General features: G+C 52.5%; 1 protein-coding gene across 1 annotated transcript in view; it reads right to left on the bottom strand.

Moving 5' to 3' along the window:
* Positions 1-18794: 18794 nt before the first annotated feature.
* Positions 18795-23131, bottom strand: part of DYM (dymeclin) — a 342784-nt gene continuing 338447 nt past the window's right edge. Inside the window, exon 17 of the mRNA XM_025886653.2 lies at positions 18795-19199. Within this exon, the coding sequence (XP_025742438.2) occupies positions 19050-19199 (150 nt within the window). The 3' untranslated portion in view covers positions 18795-19049. The remainder of the gene's footprint in view (positions 19200-23131) is intronic.

Here is a 23131-nt window from a genome sequence, read left to right as displayed (position 1 = left end):
AATGGTTAAGAAATGGCAAGAGGACCAGCTGATTTGCTCCCTACCTAGGGAACTCAGAGCCACCTGCCCCACTCTTTGCTTCCCCTCCCCGACCCGGGAGGGAAGCTGTCTGGGTCCTCAGATTCCACTCAAGTCTCAGGATGGGAGGGCTCTGTCTCCATGAATATACCCCCTGCAAAGACAGAAAACATCATAGCGCTGAGACTCTCTGGGCTCGGACAGGGCCTTCGTCCTCCTGCTGTGTGATTGGACACAAGCTGAAACCCCGTTCTCCTGCTTCCCTGGTCCCCAGGAGAGGCCCCATTCTTCTGGGGCGACTCATGCGCCCCACCCGCTCAGCTGTCACGCCTGGGCTCCTGGGGCCTAATGAAGATAATGAGACCAAGGAGGTATTTACGGCGCGTCTTCCTGGAGGAACCTCATGGCTTCCCAGCCATGACCTCAGTGCTCACGGGAACAGCCTTGGGTGCACCAGGCGGGTACCAACTCGCAGGAGGAGGAAACTGAGGCCCAGGAGGGAGAGGGTTCACCCAAAGATGCTGCCCTAAGGGCCAGAGGGTTCTGGGGAAAGAGAAGCCTCTCTCCTCCCCACTTCACCAAAGCCATGAAAGTCAGAACAAAGATGTATTTAGGCCCGTCTCCTCCTAGTATGGATGTGGGTGCATCTGGTCCCCACCCTCCCCTGTCTGCACGCCCCTCCCCGTCTTCAGATACATTCATGGGGCCCGTGCACCAGCACCTGCCTGGCCGAGCATCATGGAGGAAACCAAGGCCAAGGCTTTGCCCTCATGCTCAGGGAGTCTGAGGGGCAGAGCAAACCAGCAAGGCCATAGAGGGGACAGAGGCAGGGAGGGCAGGGGGTTGTGCACAGGGCTCGTGGGAGCAGCTGAACTGAAGCCCTAAGGGGCCTTGATCTGGGGCTTTGGAGGAGGGGCAGGCCATCTGTACCCTGAAGCCCTGGTGCCCACTCAGCAGGCCGCAACTGGGCAAAGGGGTCTTTGGCCATTGCTGTCGCTCCCCGGGCCCTGCCAGTGGCCCTGTTCAGGGTTAGGGGAGAGGCAGAGACCTCCCCCCGCTTTATATCGAGGACCACCATCCACCACCTCGGGGCGGTTTGGCAGTCAGGGGCTGGTAGGCCCTGGGAATGCTCGTGTCTCCTTAGCAGTGTCCAGCAGGCCTCTGAGCCAGGGGCTGACCCCGCCCCTCAAACCCTGCACAGATCAACAGCTCAGGGGCCCCGGGTACCTGCTGGCTGGGCCAGCTCTCGGGGAGTGAGGCCTCTCCCTCCCTGGGGCCCTGACCTGGCTCATCCTCACCCCTGACCTGAGCTCAGGTTGCGGCGGCTCTGGGCCGGCCCTGGCTGCCTGGCCCAGGAAGAATGGTTCCATCTCTTGAGCATCCCCCTCCCCCGTGCTCTTCGTGCATTATCTCAATTAACCCCACGGAAGCCTTCCGAGGTGGATGCTTTCATTAAAGCCCTGTCACAGATGGGAGAAGGAGATCTAGGGAGGGCACATCCTTGCCCAAGGTCACAGACCTGGTAAATGACAGAGCAGGAAGCTGCTCCCTCAGCACCTGTTCGCTGTGTTCCAAGGCCCCACCAGCACCCTCCCTCGCCCCCACACTTCCTGGCCCAGCGGAGCGGGAGCCAGTGTGGCTGTGGCTGGCGGGGAGCTTTGAGGCTGGGGTCCTCTGCTGTGGGAGCTGACATTACTTCTGTGGCCCCACCATCTAATTCTTCTCCCTACTCCTCAGCTCAGAGGGGTGGGGCACAGCTCTGGCCGTGGCCAGGGGGGGCTATGTGGGAGGGAAACCCCACCTGCCCAGAAGCTGGGCCTGGGGTGCGGTCCTTGGGAAGGGACCGCTGCGGGGGCACATGGTACCCCCACCTGCCATCAGGCACCAGCCTGCAGAGGGCCCAGCCTGGCCTGGAGGGGAGCACAGGTCCAGGGGATAGCAGGGGGAGTGAGCCAGGAGTCCTGGGCAGAGGCTGGGGCATCTGCTGCCTAGCCCTCGTGGGCCCTGACAGGCTGGGTGACCTTGGACCAAGCCCTTCCCTCTCAGGGATGCAACCACAGCTGCTAAGTACCACCTTCCCTTGAGTACACCCAGCCAGGGTCCCCCCCACTCCCTCTCCTGGGACACCCCCTGGTCCCATGACATGAACGTACATCTTGGCTGCAGGTGTGCATGTGTGTGTGAGCATGTGTGATGTGTGAGCATGTGTGATGTGAGAGTGTGTGTGCGCGCGCGCGCCGAGTATGTCTGAGAGCTTGGGGGTGAGTTAGGACAGCGGTCTCCAGTAGTCTCCAAACCAACCACCGTGCCCCAGCCAGCTTCCCCCTTCCTGTAATTGTTAAGGGTGAAAGAACAGCTCCCCAGTCAGCACCAGGGAGTGACCAGCACGAGGTGCCCCCACATGAGGGGGTGTGTCAGACGGGAGGGCAGGCAGAGCCCACCAAGCTACTCTGGCTCTCAATCTTCACTCCCAGCCCCTCAAGCCTCTTCCCCAGGGGCCCCTGTACAGCCCTAGGGGTTAGGGCCTTGAGAAGAGCATGCAGAGCCACGCACCCCGGACCCTGTGCCTCCTCTGCCCTCACCCACCACCCTACAGCGTCCCCGCTCCGAATACAAGGTCCCCGGGGGCGCCTTGCTGTGGTCTGGCATGAAGTCTGATGACCCGCGGGCCCCCAGGGTGACACCTCACCCCCATCCCCTGGTCCTGGGCCACTCTGCTCTCCAGATGCCCTGAATTTCTGAGGGCCCAGCTGGTCTGGAGTCATCCTTCCAGCCTCTTGGGTGATGGCTTCGGAAGCCCGAGTCCTGGCCTGTCCCTACTCCAGTAGTTTTCCCACATGTGCACGGATGCTTTCTCCCCGCCACGACGTCACAGGTCTGGAAACCGTCTCTTCCTCTTCTCCGCTCGCCCCCAAACAGCCCGCCTCCCTCACTGACAGCCGCTTCTCCTCTGGTCCGGCCATTTGGGGCCGAGTCCCACCACTTCTGAAAGAAGGGGCGCAGCTCTGGAGTGGGGGTGCTGGATCGAGCCCCTGCGGCCCCCCAGTGACCCTCTCACAGCCTCGGGTCCCCCCTGGAAGCCGTGGCCAGCCTGTCTGGGCCAGGGCTGGGAGGAGCTGGATGACTTTACAGCACAGTGGACGGCTCCATGCCAAGTAGCTGGGGGCTCCGCCCGCGCGGGTTCTGCCCCTTCCCCACTCTCCATTCCCAGTGGGGCCCCAGTGGCCATCAGTGCTCAGCTGCACCTGCCTTCACGAGGGCCCCTGCAAGCCTGGGGACGGGGCCTCGGTAGGGCCACACGCCCTCACCTGTGCCAAGTCATGCCCCTGCTCAGAACCCTCCAGGGTGGATTTGTCACCTATACCGGGCTAGTGCCACCACCAGCCAGACTCTGACTTCCTTCCTCTTCACCCCAGAGCTTCCCTAAGACCCCCCCCCCCCCCCGCCCTGGGGAAGACAGCCCCTGCCCTTCCCCCTCTCCGTCACGATGCACTGAGTCCCCTCCCCCCACCCCCCACGGGGGCCCACCAGGCTCCTGGCTTCTCTTTCAAGTGGAGAGGACAGAAGGAGGGAGGGGACCTGAGGCCAGAAGGAGATGCAGGCGCCCTCCCACCTGTTCCAGTGCCCAGGTCAAGGCAGGTAAGCTCCTGGAGACATGAGCTCAGCGGCCACAGCACAGGGAAGGGCGGGGACCATGGTGGACACGACCCATGACCTCACCTCTTCTGGCTCCAGGCTGCAGCCCTGCCCGCCTCTGGAGAATTCCATGACTCAGGTAAGAGGGGTGGGGCCTTGCCAAAATCTCAGAGCCAAGGTCACACCACCCTGCCACCCTATCCCTGCGGCATCTGTAGGAGATACGTAACAGAACCACCCGGCCGGGGGAGCAGCCTTGTCAGGGGGACAAAGAGGGGAAGCCAGGAGGGGCCCAGAGGGGAATTTGGGCAGTTTGGGGGCCTGGGGAGTCGGAAGCCACAAGCTCCTACCTGATTCAGCCTACAGGATGGGGAGTCTACGGAGTATCTCAGGAAGGCAGGGGGTGGGGAGCAGGGCCTGGGCCGCAGGGGCTTCCTAGCAGATGAGAGGCAACACTCAGGGCAGTCAAGTACATTTGCACGGGGTTGTGCACTGCTTAACTCCAGGGGGCACCCAAAACACACAGACTTTGATATGATGATGACGCCATTCTCTTTTTCACACACACACACACACACACACATGTGCACATACCCATTCACATGGCAGCTGGAGAGGGACTTCACATCGATGTCCTTATGTGCACACATTTCTTCTGCCCTGTTTAAGGGTGGTAGCGGCAGAGTAAAGGTGTGACTGTGGTATGGACTCCATTAATGAGAGGAACAGGTTTAGAATGGAAGAACTGATTTGACCCCTTTTCTGGGCCTGCTCCAGGTTCCCACAGTCAAAATTACCAACACAACCCTTGCTAGGACCCCCTGGGGCCAGGCTTGGGGCCACTGGGCTCCTTTGGCCCAGGCCCTGGCTGAGCAGAGCCACTTTCCATCTCCGGGACTTGTCTCTTGCTCTTGTGCCAACAGAGCCCTTCCTCAGTGTCCCCCATCCAGACTCTGAGGCACCGCCGAAATGTGACCTCGAATGGGGCAGCTGCCCCGGGCCTTGCAAGGTCTCCTGCTAGCCACCCCCCTCCACCCCGCCTGAGACGACAGTCTCTCTCTTCCCCTAAACTGTAGACACAGAGCCCCTGTTCCCTGTTACTCGGTCCCGCTGGCCTCGCATTGGCTCTGATTCTGAGTGTGTGGACAGCGGCTGGTGGCCATTCTGCAGCAGAGGACGGCAATGTCCTCAAGCGTGTCCCTGGGGTCTGGTGCTGCCCCCACCGAGCACCCCACTGGATGGGCAGCCCGTCCCCAGTCAACAAATCCATGAGAAAGACACACAAGGGCAGGAACAAGGGTGTCAAAGAAACAAGGCAGAGGAGCGCCGGGCAGGAGGGTCGAGGGGGAGGAGCCTCTCCGGGCAGGGTGGGCCAGGGAGGAGGTGGCCCTGAGAAGACCAGGATGGGGAACGGCCCGGCAGGGGACTCGGAGAAGCCCCCGGGAGGCCTTTGGGGCTGGCGCTGCGTCTGAGCACAGTTCCAGGGAAAGAGGGGTCCAGCTTCCCAGGCCGGAGCTGGAGGATGGTGGGGCTCTGTCCCGGGTGTGAGTGTTGGTGTAAGCATGTGTGTGGGGGCAGGGGCATTGCCTGGGGTGCCCAACAGAAGAAGGAAGCAAGTCAAGGGAGTTAAAAGTGAAGGGGCTGAAGTGGGACCACGGTGGGGACAAACTCCTTCACATGCCTCAGAATGTGACTACATTGACCCTTGGACAACGCAGGGTCAGGGGCACCGACCCCCACGCAGTTGAAAATCTGACTGATTGGTTTTAGAGGGAGCGAGAGCACGAGCGGGGTGGGGGGGCAGAGGGAGAGAGACAGATTCCCGAGCAGACTCTGCACCCAGCGCAGAAGCCAATGCGGGGCTCGATCTCACGACCCGAGCCGAAACCAAGAGTTGGATGCCTAACCGACTGTGCCACCCAAGCACCCCGAAAATCTGCCTGTAGCTTTTGACACCCCGCCTACCCAGACACCTAACTACGTCATAGCCCCCTGTTGCTGGAAGCCTTACCGAGAACAGAAACAGTCGGCTAGCACATGGTTTGTGTGTGCTTTGTATTGTACACTGTGTTCTCACAATGAAATAAGCTGGAGAAAAGAAAATGTTAAGAGAGTCCTAAGGAAGAGAAAATACATTTACCGTACAGTACTGCTCTGTAAAAACTCCGTGTTTAAGTACACCGGGGAGGTTCAAACCCGTGTTGTTCACTGTATTTGGAGATAGAGTCTTTGAAGAGGTAATTAAGGTAAGATTATGGTGGGCCCTAAGCCAATATAACTGGTGTCTTTATTTTTTTTTTATTTTTTAAAGATTTTATTTATTCATGAGAGACAGAGAGAGAGGCAGAGGGAGAAGCAGGCTCCCAAGGAGCAGGGAGTCCGATGCGGGACTCGATCCCAGGACCCTGGGATCATGACGTGAGCTGAAGACAGACGCTTAACCATCTGAGCCACCCAGGCGCCCTAACTGGTGTCTTTAGAAGAAGGAGTTAGGATGCAGACGAGAGCACACCCAAAGCGAGGACCGTGGGAGGACACACGGAGAAGGCCACCATCTGCAAGCCAAGGAGAGAGGCCTCGGGAGAAACGAGTCCTGTGGGCACCTTGACCTTGGACTTCCAGCCTCCAGACTGTGAGAAAATAAATGTCCGTGGCTTAAGCCCCTTAGTCTGGTATTTATTATGGCAGCCAGAGAACACCAGTACAACTGGGTTCAAAGTTGGGACAGGAGAAGGGGCACGTAAGTGCTGAGGGGGGGGTGCATGGTGGTGATTTCAGATTAGGCTGCGCTTCCCACCCCCCATCCCTGGCGGTGAGGCCTCCGGGGCTGCCCACACCCTGCCTCGCCTGGCTCTGAAGCGCTGCCCTCCCCACCCCCCCATTTCCTGAAGGCTCGGCTCCTTTGCAACACACCATGAACCTGGGAGGGAGCCCGGTGGCTCTTTGGGCAACATCCCCCACCCGTGCCCCAGGATGCCCGGGCAGCAATCGCCCCCACCAAAGATGCCCAGACACGTGTGTGCGCAAACACAGACACGCACACACATATGCCAATATGTCATCTATTAAAATTCCAGTTTTACAAACTTGTTTTAAAATTGCCCAAAGGACATGGAAAATAGCCCTGCTTTGAAGATGTGTGCATTCTGGAATGGCCGCCTCAGCTGACATCTGGTTTCCCGGTCTCTGGATGGAGGGGGGAGGCCGAGTCTGGGCTTCCCGGGGGCGGGGTGGTGGGGGTGTGGGTGGAGGTGGGCTGGTCTGAAGGTGTCTGCACCCACCCGGATGCCCCTCCCTCTGCCTGCGCCCGTTCCGGCTGGGGGCTTGCACTGACATGCGGCTGGAGGGGTGCAGATGGTACCTGGGCCTAGGCCTGGGAGGGCCTGGAGGGGCCAGGGCTGGTGCAGCCAGGGGCTTGGTGGAAATGTTCCTGTGTGGGACCCTCCTTCCAGGCTGTCCTCCACCCCTACACACTCGGGAGCACTGCTGGTTGGCGGCCTTGGCAAAGAAACACCTTCCACAGCCCCTGTCCCCTGACATCCCTTGCCCAGCAGCCCCCTGCCAGCAACTGCCCCTGGCATGCGCCTCTGAGGCCGGGTCTCCCCACACTCGGCGGGGCAGTGGAGGGGCTGGGAGCGGCCACAGACCCAGGCAGGAGCGAGAGTCTGCTCCTTCTCTAGGCCTCGGTCTCCCGTCTGTCTCATGGGGATGACCTCCGGCTGCGCCGAGGAGGGACCAAGGGCCATCCCGACGGCAGTTTGGCCCGCCCGGAGTTCTGGTAGGAAGATGCCATTTGGCAGGGGCACCGCCACCCACCCCCAAAGTCCTCCTGGGGTGGCAGGGCTGTGGTTGAGTCATGGGAGCCCAGGAAGGGAGAACACGGGCTGGGCTGGGCTGGAATGGCTTCCTGGAGGAGGCTGGCTTTAAACTGGGTCAACTGGGCGAGGCCTCATCAGAAGCAGCCAGGACGCATGCTCAGCCTTGGCCCCGCGCAGGGCTTCTGCTGCTCCCTGTACCCCCCACCCGCGAGACAGCCCCTGACAAGGCCCCGCCAAGCCAGGCTCTGGGCAGAGCTTTCTGGGGCTTAGGGGCTCCCCGCCCCTCCCCCATCTCCTCAACAAGCCCTCAGGGAAATTCCGTCTGTGATGCTGTCATCCAGGCGAATTCCGGTCAGAACCAACATTGCCGGCAGCCTGCTGGTGGCACCTGCCACCACTAAGCCCCCTGCCACCCGTGAAGCCCCTGCTACCCGGGCACTTCTTGCCTTTCATCTCCAATGTTCCCGCAGCCCTGCTCCCCACGGGCTGATCCCCCTGTTCCGGCCCCCGGACCAAGGCCCCGGGGAGATCTGGTGACAGGCCCATGCCGCAGAGGCACACACTAGGTCACCAGAGTCTCTCCAGGGCAGCGGCGGGACCACACTGACCTTGGCCACAGCAGCAGTGTCCCTCGTGGGAGCAGTGTGTGTGGGTGTCCGCTTTTGCCGGTGGCACCCCCAGGCCTCAGCCCCCGCCAGGCACCCGTGGTCCCAGGTGCACGGCCTCCCTTCTCCTGCCCCGCTGTCCGCGGGGGCTTCCAGATGCTGGCGTGGCCACGGACGCACCTCTGGTGTTGCCCGGAAGACCTTCCGTGGCTAGTGGGGTAGGGGCCCTGACAGCAACTCTGGGGGCACCAGTGTCGCTGGGCTGCCTGGCCAAAACGACTTCGGAGCCTAGTCTGGCAGCGGGACAGGAACTGTCGGCGGGGGCGGGGAAGACAAGGCGGGGAAGGGTAGTCCAGGCAGAGAGTGGGAGCAGAGACGACCGGATGAGTAAGGGACAGTCTTGGGGACTGAAGCTAGAGGCGTCCACGAGGCATCTCCCTTTCCAGCCCTGGCCCCCAGCGTAAATAAAACCAAGGGTCGCCCAGGGCTCCTGTGGGACCATCAGCCCTAAACACCCCCATGGCCTGGGGTGGGGGCAGGGCTGAGGTCAACATAAGGCTAGGAGCCCGTGAGGCTCTGGGGGCCAAGCTGGGAGCCTGGAGACCTTCCCAGGCTGGGGGCTCCTTCACTTTATCCCCTAGAAAGTTCTTGGGTTCCCCAGGCAGGCCGGGTGGGCCCCCTCAGGAGCCAGGCTGGGCTGGGCTGGGGAAGTTGTGCTATGGTGAGGACAGATGTTTCCAGTTTGAGGGCTGGGGTTGGCATAAAGTGTTTGTTCCCCACCAAATCCTGTTTCCTATTAAGCGGACTCTGGGAGATGGGGAAGCCGCCATTCGTTCAGGCAGCCTGTGTGTGAGAGCCCTGATGAGGACGGGGCTGCGGATGCTGTGGGGGCACCACCCTCCACACCTCCTGTGCTTCCAATAGGCTTTTGTCCTGGGAACTGTGCCTGGGCTCCTGAGCAGCCTCATCCAACTGGAGGGTCTGAGAGCCGGGACTCAGGAGCCCTGGATGGGGGTTCTCGGGGGAAACCTGGCTCTGGCCCTTCCCTCTGCCCTGATCATAGCTTATGTGTTGGTTATGTCTACCCTGCTTCCCACTCCCTTCTTCCTAAAGGAGCCTGATTTATATTCTGGTGTTCACTCTCCTCCACACAGCTGATCCAGCCAGGCTCCAGATCCTGATCAGTTTGCTGTGATGGTTTAGGAATGGGTGTGGGAAGCAGGCTTAGGCATGGAAATGTTAGGGGACTTCTGGGAGAGGAGCTCCACTCCCAAGCTGTGCCCTAGATGCCTTGATGAAACATCAGGAACTGGGCAACCCCCTTGTGACTATGAGGGGAGCCAGCCAGAGGGTGTCAAAGCTACAGACAGGCAGAGTTGGTATCCTTAAGATGGTGTTGGGTTGCTGTATTAGCTTTCTCTGGGATTTCCTATCATGTGAAATAATACTAGCTATTATTTATTAGTGCTTATCATATTTTAGAAACTATACTAAATGCTGCCATTATTCAACAAATATTTCTTTTAAACATTTTTAGAGGGGGAGAGAGAGAGAGCGAATGGTGGGGGGAGGGACAGAGGGAGAGGGAGAGACTCTCAAGAAGACTCCTTGCCAATCACAGAGCCCAACATGGGGCTCGATCTCACAACCCTGACATCATGACCTGAGCTGAAATCGAGAGTTGGACGTTTAACCAACTGAGCCACCCAGGCGCCCCATTCAACAAATATTTCTGGAGGCCAGGTACTGTTTTAGGTGTGGGATGCAGACACGAAATCAGACATAAATCCCTGTCCTCAGAGAATTTATATTCTCCATGTTTTTTTTTTTTTTTAAAGATTTTATTTATTTATTTGACAGAGAGACACAGCAAGAGAGGGAACACAAGCAGGGGGAGAGGGAGAAGCAGGCTTCCCGTTGAGCAGGGAGCCCGATGGAGGGCTCGATCCCAGGACCCTGGGATCATGACCTGAGCCGAAGGCAGATGCTTAACGACTGAGCCACCCAGGCGTTCCTATACTCTCCATGCTTTAAATATCTCACTTAAGACTCAATAGCATGAGGTAAAATGACAGTGGCCACAGTTGGGCTCATGCAGCGCACTCCCACCCCGAGTGAAGCCTTTAGCTTCACTGTCCAGGTTTCCTGCAGCCGGGGCTCTGCATGCAGCCGGCTTTCCCCAAGCAGAGCCAATCAATTGGCTGATGCTTAGTGGGGAGCGAGCATTGGGGGGTAGCAGGTGCACGGGCATTAGGGCAATGTGCTGGTGCTTGTTTCCTCTGGGGGCAGCTGTGGGCAGTTAGTGACTGGTCTCTAGCTGCGTGGATGGGTGCTGAGTGCTGGGTGGGGGAGCAGATAAGCTGCCTCAGTCCTGGGAGCAGTTGGGTATTTCTCCTGGCTGAGGAGGATCCAGGAGATCCTGGTCTACCCCAGAATTTGGTAGCCACCTAATACCCAGAAGTAAGTCCTTTTCTGCCTAAATTAGCTCAAGTAAATTATATGATTACTGTAAATAACATCACGTAAAATGTGCCATCGACTTTAGAGGAGGTGGTTGGGTGGTCGATGGTGAGAATCCACCCGTGGTGGGTGAAAAGCTGGAGTCCCTCATTACGCACTGGGAAAATATCAGGCCAAATTGGTTCCTCCTGTGCTTCGGAACAAGACCACAATCGGATGTCAGGCTGAGTGCAGGAACGGGATGGGGCTTGGGGATTATCGTCTTTGAGGAGGGTGTATGGTGCTCTTTGCGTGGGCAAAGGCCGTGTGGATGTTGGATGGGCAAAGGGAGGAATTAGGTGGAGTCCTCCTGCGTCCCAGATGCAATAGCAATGTCGAGCCTCCCAATCCATGAATCTACTACCCTCCACCTATTTAGGTTTTTCATTTCAGTCACTTTTTTTTTTTAGATTGATCTCTGAGCACCTAATGGATTTCTGTGTATGTGGGTTTTAAATATTTATTTGAGAGAGACAGCGTGCGCACGCAGGGAGGAGGGGCAGAGGGAGAGGGAGAATCTGGAGCAGACTTCCTGCTGAGCACGGAGCCCAACACAGAGCTCAGCCCCACCACCCTGAGACCATGACTGGAGCTGAAATCAAGAGTCAGACGCTTAACTGACTGAGCCACCCAGGCGCCCCTGGATTTTCATTTTTTCCTAGTGGATTTTTAAAATTCTACTGTAGATGGTAGATTTTTAACATTTCATTTTCTGTTTTTTTAAAAGATTTTATTTGACACAGAGAGAGAGAGAGAGCACGCACAGGCAGGGGGAATGGCAGAGGGCGAGGAAGAAGCTCCCCACCAAGCAGGGAGCCCGACATGGGGCTTGATCCCAGGACCCTGGGACTACGACCCGAGCCGAAGGCAGACGCTTAACCAACTGAGCCACCCAGGCACCTCTCATTTTCTGTTTGTTGTTGGCATATAGAAATGCTAGTGATTTTTGTTTATGATCTGGTATCTGGAAACCCTGCTAAGTCTACCAGTTTATTGGTAGATTCTTTTAGATTATCTACATAACATCATCTGAAAATGACAGTTTATTTTCTTCCCATCCAATCTTTTTTTTTTTTTTTTTTTTAACATCATTGCACTAGGCTAAGACCTCAGGTACTATTTTCCCCCAACATGCAATGAGGTTGAAAGAATTTTACGGTGGACACCTGTATATCCACGGCCTAGATTTTACCCAGTTTACCACAGATGTAATCTATCATGCACCTATCCATCCGTCAATCCATCCTTTTTTTTCTTTTTGTGATGCATTTCAAAGTAGTTGCAGGCATTGGTACTTCTCCCCTAAATGCTATGGAGTGCATATCATTACATAGTACTGTTTTTTTTTCTTTCTTAGATTTATTTATTTTAGAGAAAGAGAGCACATGAGCTCGAGTGGATGGAGTTGGAGGGGGGAGAATTTCAAGCTGAGTCCTTGCTGAGCATGGCACAGGGCTCGATCTCAGGACCCTGAGACCATGACCGGGGCTGAAACCAAGACTCCGACTCAACCGACTGAGCCATCCAAGCGCCGCTACCTAGTACTGCTTTGAATAGCTGTGTTCTTGGACATCTTTTTCTTGCTCCCAATCTTAGGAGGGAAGTTATTGATATTTTAAGTAGGATGGGCTCACTCTAGGTTTTTTGTGACTATCTTTATCAGACTGACATTTCCTTGTTTTTCTAGTTTGCTAAACATTTATATCATCCAATGACTGCTGAATTTTATAAATTTTATAGTTTTTTCGCATCTATTATCATTTACTTCTCTGCCCTCATTCTGTTAATGTGAAGGACTCTAATTTTTGAGTGATAATCCTATTTAATCATGATGTATTTTTACATATTGCTTTTTACAACTTGCTGGTTTCTGTTTGCTAACATTTTGTTTAGATCTTTTACATCTATAATGATGAGAGAAACTGGCATGCAATTTTCGTTTCCTATACTGTTCTTGTCAAACGTTTTATATGTAAGGATATACTGGTCTCTTAAGACGAATTTGGAGGTTTTCTATTATCTAGAAGATTGGCATTATTTTTCTCTAAGATGTTGGCTGAATTCACTGGCGATGCTATCTGGGCCTGTAAATTGCCTTGTGAGATTTAAATTATGCATTCAACTTAGGCAATAAATGTAGGATGATCCCAATTTTCAAGATTTCAAGAAAACCACTTTTAAAAAAAGAAATTTGTTCATTTTATCCAAAGTTTAAAAACGGCTTTATTGAGGCATAACTGACATACGAAAACTGCACATAGGTAAAGTGTACAATTTGATTAGTTTTGACATATGTATATACTCCTGAAGCATCTCTACAATCAAGATTGTTCCATCTATGGGGTGCCTGGCTGCTCGGGTGGTGGAGCAGGGGACTCTTGATCTCAGGGTTGTGGGTTTGAGTCCCACTCTGGGTGTAGAAACTACTTTTAAAAAAGATTGTTCCATTTAAATTTAAAATTTAGTAATATTCATAATGTCCTCTTAAATATTTTTAATGTCTGATTTGAAGTAATTTGCTCATCTTCACTTCTGATACTGGCTATTTCTCTGTTCCCCTTCCCTCCCACCCTTTCTCCTTCCTTCTTGACCGGTCTTACTACAGAGTTGTCAAACTTCTTAGTTCTTTTAAAAGATTTTATTTGAGAGAGAGTGTGAGAGCACATGAGCGGGGCTGGGGGGGTGGGGGAGGTGGAGGGGGGGGAAGGGAGGCAGAGGGAGAGGGAGAAGCAGACTCACCCTGAGCAGGGAGCCCGATGTGGGGCTCAATCCCAGGACCCTGAGATCATGACCTGAGCCGAAGGCAGACACTTAACCGACTGAGCCACCCAGGCACCCCTTCTTAGTCCTTTTAGAGAGCTATTTTTAAATTTTCTTGATTTCTTTTATTCCCCTTATTGTATATTTGTGTTCTATATTTTGACTTTTGTTTTGGGTTTCATTCATGTTTTTTGTTTTTAAATTTTGAGGTGGTTGCTTGATTTTCAGGCTTTCTTCTTTTCTAACATATGCATTTAAAGATAAAAATTATAAGCAGAATTTTAGTTGCAATTCACAAGCTTTTTTCCTCCATAGGTTTTGATATGCGGTATTCTTATTATTCAGTTCAAAATATTTCAAGTTTCCATGATGATTTCTTCCTTGACAAATGGGTTATTTAAAATCTGTCCGACTTCCAAATATATGAGGATCATCAAATTGTCTTTTTGTAATTGATTTCCAGCTTAATTGCATTGTGTTTGGAGAACATATTTCATTTGAATTAATTCTTTTGAAGTTTGTGGAGACTTGTCTTATAGCTCAACATACAAATTTTGGCATATGTGCCACTTGTGTTTGAAAAGTATGCTGTTGAGTGTAGTGTTCTACATGTATCCATTTGGCCAAGTTTGTTAATTGTGTTGCTTAAATTTTGTATAACTTGATTTTTATATACCTTTTTAAATCAGTTACTTAAATAGGTGTGTTAAGATCTTGCTATATCATATTTGCCTAAATTTCCTACTTCTATCAACTTTGATGTATTTTGAGATTGTATCACTAGTGCATAAAAATTTAGAATTACCACTTTCTGATAACTGAACAGACCCTTTTTATTTCTAATAATGCTTTTTTTTTTTTTTTGCCTTAGAGTTTAGTATTAATATATCTACACCAGTTTCCTATGCTTACTGTTTGCTGGATACATATTTCTCCATTCTTTGAAACTTTCTAAATTCATGTTTCAAAAAGTATCTCTTGTAAAGGGCATAGGATTTTTATTTTTTTAATTCATTTAAAAAAATTTATTTTAAGTAAACCTGATGCCACACATGGGGCTTGAACTCAAGAAGACCCTGAGATCAAGAGTTGTGTGCTCTACCAACTGAGCCAGACAGGCACCCCTATGATTGTTGTGTGTGTGGGTTTTTTAAAGAATTTATCAGAGAGGGCGAGTGAGCCCACAAGCAGGGGCGGGGAGCGGCAGGTAGAGGGAGAAGCAGGCTCCCTCCTGAGCAAGGATTCTGATTCAGGACTCGATCCCAGGACTCTGGGATCATGACCTGAGCCGAAGGCAGACGATTAAATGACTGAGCCACCCAGGCGTCCCATGATTGTTGTTTCTAAAGCTAGTCTGACAATCTTTGTCAACAATGGAGCATTAACTCATTTACATTTAATGTAATAATGGATTTATCACATATATCTTGCAACTTGCTTTCTATTTGTCCCACTGGTTCTGTTTTTCTTCTCTTTCTTATCCCCTTATCTTCAGCTTGCCACTGAATTGGTTACTCCATCCTCTCCAATTAGCTTCAAAGTTACATACTCTTTTACTAGTATTTTTTACAACATGCATTCTTGTCTTGTCAAAGTCTAATATTAAATGGGACTTTTTTTTAGTGTTACAATCAGAAATATAGGATTTATATGGGTACCCCATGGATATTTCTGATTGTAACACTGTAAGTTTTCTTCCTGGTTCATCGATGGTGGTCTTCTTGCTAGGTCTTCACATGGTGGAGAGGACGAGAGATCACTCTCATGTGTCTTTTTATAAGGGCACAAATCCCATCATGGTGGCTCCATCATCATGAGCACCTAAACCCAATGACCTTCCAAAGGTTCCTCCTCCTAATACCATCACATTGGAAGTTAGGGATCATTATATTAATTTTGGGGGAATCCATTCAGTCCATAACAGTTCACTTCCTCCAGAGAGAATATACATTTGCTAGGCACCTGGACGCATTAGTAATTTGATTTCACCTCAATTCACATTCAGAGATTAGAAAGGATTGATTTGGAAGCTGGCCACAGCATCCACAAAGGATAGTCTACTGATCAGAATGGAGGACTAAGTAATCTAAACCAACCCTCCAGCAAAGAACTCGGAAATCTGGCCAAAATATTTTAAAATTTTGCTTGAAGGCATGCCAGAGCCAACAGGATGGTGAAGTAGTATCTGGTTAGTTGTAGGAGACTGCTTTTTTTCTGGGGGTCTTTGCTATTCCAGAGGCTGTTGTCTGAGTAGCTGCACTTTCAATCACCTTGTAAAGTCAGGAGAGTAGTGGTTGCCGTGTATGACCCGACCAAGGGGGTGGGGTGGGGGAGGGGCAGGTAGTTCCTGATGAATCTCCCTTGCTTTGTGTGGAGAATCCCAAATGGATATACCCTAATGAGATTACATTTTATGCTTTAGTAAAGTTCTTAAAAAATAAAAATGCATTATGTACTGTGAATTGTGTGCTATAATCCATTCCTCAGCTTCTCATATTCATAGGAAGCTTGGCTCTTCATCAGAGAATAGAAACCCTGACCTCCTTGACTCTTGGAGGCAATGTAGGACACTGGAATAACCCTGAATTTGGCCTCAGAAAGCCCAAGGATCAGTCCCGAATATCAAATGGCAGCTACTGAAACTGCAGGCATAGTGCCTAGGAGGGAATTAAGAGACCCAAAGGGTTGACCTTGCAAACTCAAACCTATAAAGTATCAGCAAGTACCACAACTCTAATTTATGGCTCTGGAAATGAGCGCAGAATGACTCGGTTATGCAGAAAGATTTAATGCCTAAGGCAAAACACTGGCTCCCCAGGACCTCAAGGACAGTATGTTGCCTAAAGAATATTAAGAGATCCTAGCCCTAGAGGCATCCCCCCACCCCCCACACTGAACATTTCTCTTTACCTTAGTAAGCTTGAGGAAGTTGCTAAGTGTTCTGATTGATGCTGGTCCTATGTTCTTCCCTCTCCCCATCTTGCATGTTTCCAGCTCCTGTGATTTCCTTCTGGAGCGGTGTACTTTCTATGCTTCACCTCAGGGACCTTCTCTGTCTTTCCTTTCTCAGTCTCTGTCCTTGAGCTCTTCCACAGCCCTGCTTCTGTCCGCACCCTTGAATGATGACCACCCTGTGATGCCAAGGCTGTTGTTCCAGATCCCATGGCACCAGCCTCAACGGGGGACCGTGAGAACCAGAGTTACCGTTTTGAAGCTTTTTTGCACAGCGCCTTGAACTCTTGATAGGAAAGGTGGTACTGAAAGGGGCCCATGCTTTCAAAAACAAATAATTGTGGCAGAACCATTTGTTGATGATACAGTGCAGTAACAGTTTTGTATCTTGGGTAAGAATCAGATGTTAACTTCCATCCAAACACAAGATGGCCCTGTACTGCCTCATTCTACACATTTTTACTTCGTGGAAAACAACTTCTAAGCAAATTAATGCAAGCGTAATTCAAGTTTATCAGTTAAATTTATTGTCATATAATAGATCTTTCACAAAAATCAGGAAGAGACTCCTGGTGGGTCTCCAGAGCTGAGGCATGACGCAGTGGTGTCTGGGAGTGTGGGCCCACGTGCTGCCTGAGGTGGTAGCCCCGGCTGAGCTTTTAGGCCAGTGAGCACTTCCGCTGTTTGGTTCATTAAAAGCGGGTGGGGGAGAGGAGCCTGCTGGAGAATGGGGCTTTGGAGGCACCTTGGTGAGCCAGGTGGCCTGGGGAGGGAACTGTGGGATCCCCTCTGTCAAGGGCTCCTTGGTTGTTGGCCCTCTCTTTTGGGGGACCCTATTTCCTCCTGCCCCGAGAACTGATAGGCCTGCAGCCTAGTAATTATCCCATGGCACTGCCCAGCCCTCAGCCTCCAAGGACAGATCCATGGTCCTTACAGAGGTTCAGGTGCTGCACGCGACCCTTTTAACATTGTGTGTTTTGGTTTAAAGGAAGCGAGTCAAAATGCTTTGGAAGCAAATTCAAGCTATCATTTCCCCATGTGGGGAACATAAAATAATTGCCACCTAAAATGATCATCATTCAGACTGTGAGGATTGATCCGTCCACCTTCAAACTGCCTCTTCCCCTGGGCTCGACTAAGCAGAAGCTGTTAACATGCCTCATCTGCAGGTCTGAGGCCCTGTCCGTGTGATCTTAAGTGAGATATAGGAGAGCCCCCAGCCATTTGTGGAGACAGGAAGAGGCCTGAACAGAGCAAGGCCCGAGGAGGCCACGGGCAACCTGCCCTTGCCTCCTGGGTCCAGCCACCAGCGATGGCCCTTCGTCCATCAGCCAGCCAGCCAACCAGCCAGGCTGCCTCAGGAAGTGTCAGCTCCAGCACCTGTCCTGGTGAGGAGAAGGAAGTCGCCTGGCTAGCCTCAAAAGCCCACTGAAGAGATGGAGCAGCCCAGGCTTTTCACAGGCAGAAGCCACACAGATGTGCACTGACGTGCTGGCGTGTTTTTGACCTTTCCAGAGCTTGCTGTGACTGGACATAGCTCCTCCCAGACCCTCTGAGATTGTGATGGACCAAAATGACTCCGGCCTCCAGCCCAGGGACGCAGGGAGAGGAGAGAAGCTAGTTCCCAATAGAGATTAGGCAACAATCGACTGACATGGGGTGCTCAGTCTCATTTGGGATTACGTGCTTTCTACACAGAAAAGCAAATACTTTTCGTGTCTTTGAGAATGAAACGAGGCTCCTCATCCAGGCTGTGAGAGGGTGGTCGTGGACTCAGACCTGGCCTCCAAAGGACCAGCCCACTCTGCCCTCAGTGCCCGCGGCTCTGGCAGGCACGCTCTGCTCAGGGCAGCCCAGCGAAGGTTTCCCTCAGAGAAGCTTCTTCCTCTAGCTCAGGGCCCAAAAGAGTTTAAACAAAGTCAGAGATGAAGAGAAAAACATGTTTTTCATCTCATGTGGAATACTGTATTAATCAAATTGGTCTCCTTTTCTCCTATTAGTCTGGTTGAAGAAAAAAGATTGCTTTCAAAATGAAGCTTTTCTTTTCCCAATGATTAATATAGAGTAGATTAACTTAATTTGTGCTAGACTCCAATTTAATTCAGCTACAGCTCAGAGGCCAAATCCACAGAAAAGCTAATCTGAGCTTCATGAGAAGGAGCCATTTCTTTCTTTGAAAGATGCAGAGGATCTGATCTAAAGGCTTATATCCAACGGCCCGGGCATAGTGTTTATTAAATCATAGGCCCTCTGGAAGGCAACCCCTCATACATATGACTTCATTTCCTTACTAATTCCTGTCTCATCATCTTTTCAGATATTTCTCTATGTTGAACACACACACACACACACACACACACACACACACACACAGAGGACCAAAACAAAAATCCTGAACATGCAAAGAAAAAAAATAGTATGTACTGGTGAAGTGTTATATGCCTAAGGCATCGAGTTCCTGGAAAAGCTCTAGATTTTTGGTTTAGAAATAAAACTGCATGTGGAATAGCAGGTTTTTACATTTATTATTATTGTGTGCCCCCCACCCCCTTTTTTTTGCACTACAATCTAAGCTGAGTGATCTACTGCCAACTGGCACCAATTCTCCAAATCCAAGCATGTAAGGGAAGCACGCCTGTGTGATCCTCTTTGCTAGAAGATACATCAGGCAGTCTGTCTACTTCTGTTCCCCAGGAAGAAAATAACTGGAAGGGCTGCTCGGCTGGAGGGAGGTGAGGGTGTGGGAGATGGCGTCCTGCCCTCAGTCGGAATCCATTGTGAAGAGCTGGATGTCCTGTGGGTTCCAGTAGAGACCTACTGCTGAGTTGTAGACCAGAGACCACACATAGGGGATAAAAAACTCCTCGGGCTGCTCCTCTTCCACATATTTGAATTTCAATTCTGGAAATTTCTGCAACAAAAACAAGACGATTTTATAATCTCGCAGTTCCATGCAAAAGCAGTGCTGGGGTGTGCAGGGAGCCCACCTCCCTCACTGGCCACCAGGCCTGAGAGGTCTGGGGCTTTACCGGCCAGTCTGCCAACGACTCCTGAGAAAACGTGAAGTGTGTGGAGGAAAGACGAGTAAGCCCGTCAGTAGCTGTCTGCTGATGTTGGTCTGCTGAGCAGAGCAGGGACCCGAACAGGGGGAGGCAGGAGGACAAGTGTCAGAGTGGAAACGGGCCCTGCATGGGTGACAGACGGAGGGCTCGCAGAAAGACTATCTACTGGCCCAGCCGAGGGCTGGCTCTTCCTGAGAGACTTTGCTTTCAGGGCTGCGTCTCCTCAGAGATGAGAGCTTTCGCTCACAACTCCTCAGCCTGGACCCGCAGGGGCAGGCAGGCGTCCCTCGTGGAAGGCCGGGCGGGTGCCGGGGCAGCAGCTGCTCTGCGCAGGCCAGGGCTGCCTCCTCGGGGCCGTGGTGATGGCTGAGGCCTTGTGGAGGGAGGCCGGGGTGACTCCCCGCCGGGGCTCAGTTAGAGCTGCAGTCCGGCTCTGTGCGCGTAGCCAGGCGACCGGGCCTGCACTCTGCGGCTCGGCTGATAAGCAGGCACTGAAATACTCCGGTGACTAGGTGGACGAATGAACCAACCAACCATGTACTGCGGACCGGTGCTGCGCCGGGCGGCAGCCACTGCTGTGTGTACATTGTCTCGTTCACAGTCTTCTGTTCACCGGACCGGCTGGGCGTCTGCAGGGGGCGGTGGCCAGGGGCCGGCCTGCCCTCACAGAAAGGGCGCTCTGGGGTGGGGGTGGGGGCAGCAGCAGCAATAGAACAATGAGAACAGATTAGTGAGAAAGACAGGAGACTCCAGGGCCCTGAGGGGGGGGGGGGGGTGGCGTGCAGCCAGGTGAAGAGGGAAGGGCGTCGCTCCTGCTGGACCAGGTAGACGCAAGGCCGGTGTGAGGCAGGGGCACAGCAGGCTGGAGGGCACAGGTGGTGCTGGAGGTGCAAGGCGGGCTGGGGGAAGCACCAGCAAGCAGGGCCCAGACCCAGGAGGAAGGAGGGACACAGGAGCCGCATGAGGAGTCCTGGCCTCCACGTCAAGGTCCTGGAAGCCTTTGAAGGGTCTGAGAAGGGGGCTTGGTGAGAATGGCTCTGCGCAATGACCCCTCCAGTCACAGTGTGGAGAACAGAGGGCACGTAGCAGGGGTGGGGACAGGCCTGGACCAGGAGAGAGGCCAGTAGGCCTAAACGAAGAGGAAGGAGGGGGGTGGGCAGGAAAGCCACCCACTCATCCACCCATCCACACAGTTGTAGGAATTTTATTTTTACTTATTTTTAAAGATTTATTTTATAGAGACACAGAGAAAGAACGCGTGCGTGGGGGGAGGGGCGGAGGGGGAGAGCAAATCCTCAAGCAGGCTCTCCGCTGAGCGTGGAGCCCGACACGGGCTCAATCCCCAGGACCCCGAAATCATGACCTGAGCCAAAATCAAGAGTTGACCGCTTAACCGCCTGAGCCACCCAGGTGCCCCTTGTAGGAATTTTAAAACAGCATTTTACAATAATTGAGACTCAACACCTAAGTGCTGGATCCAGAGTTCTAGACAGATGAGAGAAAGGCAGAGTAAGCAGGAGATGCTCCTGGCAAGGTGAGTTTTGAGTTAAATCCTGAAAATGTGTATAGGAATTCCTGAAAGAGGGTTACTCTGGTCATGGATGCAGTCCCCTCTGTTACAGCTTTAATGAAAACCAACTCTATTCCATGGCTCCAAAGGCATCATGTAAATATAGAATATACACAAATGGGATTTATAAGTGGCCCGAACTCCTGCATTACCTACTCCCACATCCTCCCTCACACTCTATGTACCCCACACTTCAGAGGCCTGTGTAGAAGGCCTCTGGCTTAATGAAAACCTCCGCCTTTTCGGACCACGAGTGTTTCGAATCAGTTGTTTATTGTCCTCAGTTGTAGGCTGCAAGTGTCCGAGGGTGCGGATGGCAGGGGCAGCGCCTGCCATTCAGAGAGCGACTCCTCCCAGCGGGCTCTCCCGGGCCTTCTGGCGGACATGGTTTGGCCAGCTCAGGGAGACGGTGGCTGCCAGCACGTACTGTCGTGACTGGGATTCAGGCGCCCCCCCCCCCCCCCCCCAGCCCCACTCCGGCTGCTTCCGGCCTGGCCTGGGCTTCTCAGGGCTGAGGGAACAGAGTTCTTGGAGGTGGCAGTAAACCTCTGTCATGGAATCAGTTGTGCTGTCTTATAGGCTGCAACACAATGATACTCTTTCCCACGAGAAACCTGCGTTTGTAGCAACAGGGTGCGGCTGGTAGCTACTGGCAGCTGAGCGCACCCGGGCACCACGCTGTGGCCAGTCACCCCAAGGTCCGCCCAAGGCTGATACGGCCAACTCCGCTAATGGAAGGTGAAGCAGGGCCTGGAGAGGCCAAGCCGGTTCTAGGTCACATAGCCTGTGGGATGGAGTTGGGATTAAAGTGTAGGTCTGACTGGGTGGGAAAGTCAGTTTGAAAAGTGACAGAGCGTTGTGGCCACCCTAGTCCTTTGTCCTTCAGTTCAACTCTCCTGGGCTGCACTGCACGGGGCCCTTCAGGGACAGCGCTGTTCTCTCACTGCATGGCCCAGAACCCGGCTCACTACTGGTCCTTAAAAAAACAATCAAGCCACAGAGACATCATCATCAAGAATGAGGGACCGTGTCTGAAAAAGAAATTTACCCTCCAATAACAAGGATGAAAATCCTTGTTCTTAGAATGGTCTCAATCTTGAGAAAACTTCTCCCACTGACCCAGAGAGAAGTGAGGGGCTGGGGGGGGGAGGGGATAGAACGGTGGCCCGAAAAGGTCAGAGCCCCCACATTGCCCCTTTCAGCTAGAATAACAACATCCTTCATTTCTAAGTGGTAATGTCGCCAATACAATGCACTTGTTGTTGTTAGAGGTAGAAATGACTAAAAGATGTGCAACCTTTTCTCTATCCAGTGACGTATTTGGGGGGTTTCCTATGAAGGCCTTAGGAAAGGGTGTCAGACAATCTGCACCAGGCTGCTCTCTGCCTCTCTGAGGGTGGAATGGGAAGGAGAACCAGAAAACCGACGGCTTGTGTAAGAACTCCTTCCAACTTAATTAAAGACGCTTAGGCTAGAGTCGCTCAGTGGCTGGGGCTAAGTTTTCCTGCCCTCATGATTTTGGGGAAATTCTGATGACTGTTCAGTGAGAGACGGTAATGAGTCCGAGCCTGCCCTTTGATCGTGCATGGGCAGATCTAGGAAAAGGCCAGTAGGAAAAGCACCCCAGCACCCCCATGACTATCCTTCCCACCACGTGATCAAACAGAGCTGAAAATGCCTTGTCTTCATTGTGGCTCAAGTTTATGTCAAAACAACAACCCATCTCTCACTCTTGTGGTAAATGTAGTCAACAAACTCTCAACAAAGTATACCCAGCGTGGCAAGACCATCCACTATATAGTATACAACAGTAGCTAACAGAACTGATCACCTATTATGTGGCAGGCAAGTTCAAACACTTTATATTTAGTCACTCATTTAATCCTTGAACAAACTAGGAAAAGCACTTGAAAGGCAAGCAGATAATTGAGTTTTAGCCCCATCTTTTTCCACAATTCATTCATTCAGCAAGTATTTACTGAAAGTATACTCAAGTCATGAGCCCAGGACTAAAAATCGAGCTGAGTGACACACACAATCCTAGCATTTAAGAGCTCAAAGTCCAGGCCTTGGGAGCTGGGTAACTTGGGACAAGGCTCATATCCTCACCAGGGCTCTTAAAACATAAAGTTTACTCTGAGATTTTGAATTTAACCATCCCGTCTCCTTCACAGGGTTGTGACAAATCGAATGAGCTGGTGGCAGTCTCGA

Source organism: Callorhinus ursinus, unplaced genomic scaffold (assembly GCF_003265705.2).
Source record: "Callorhinus ursinus isolate GAN/ISIS: 27379988/994484 unplaced genomic scaffold, GSC_fseal_2.0 scaffold11, whole genome shotgun sequence".
Taxonomy (NCBI): Eukaryota; Metazoa; Chordata; class Mammalia; order Carnivora; family Otariidae; genus Callorhinus; species Callorhinus ursinus.
Note: the sequence above shows the minus strand (reverse complement) of the source record. Positions and strands in the feature narration are given on the sequence as shown.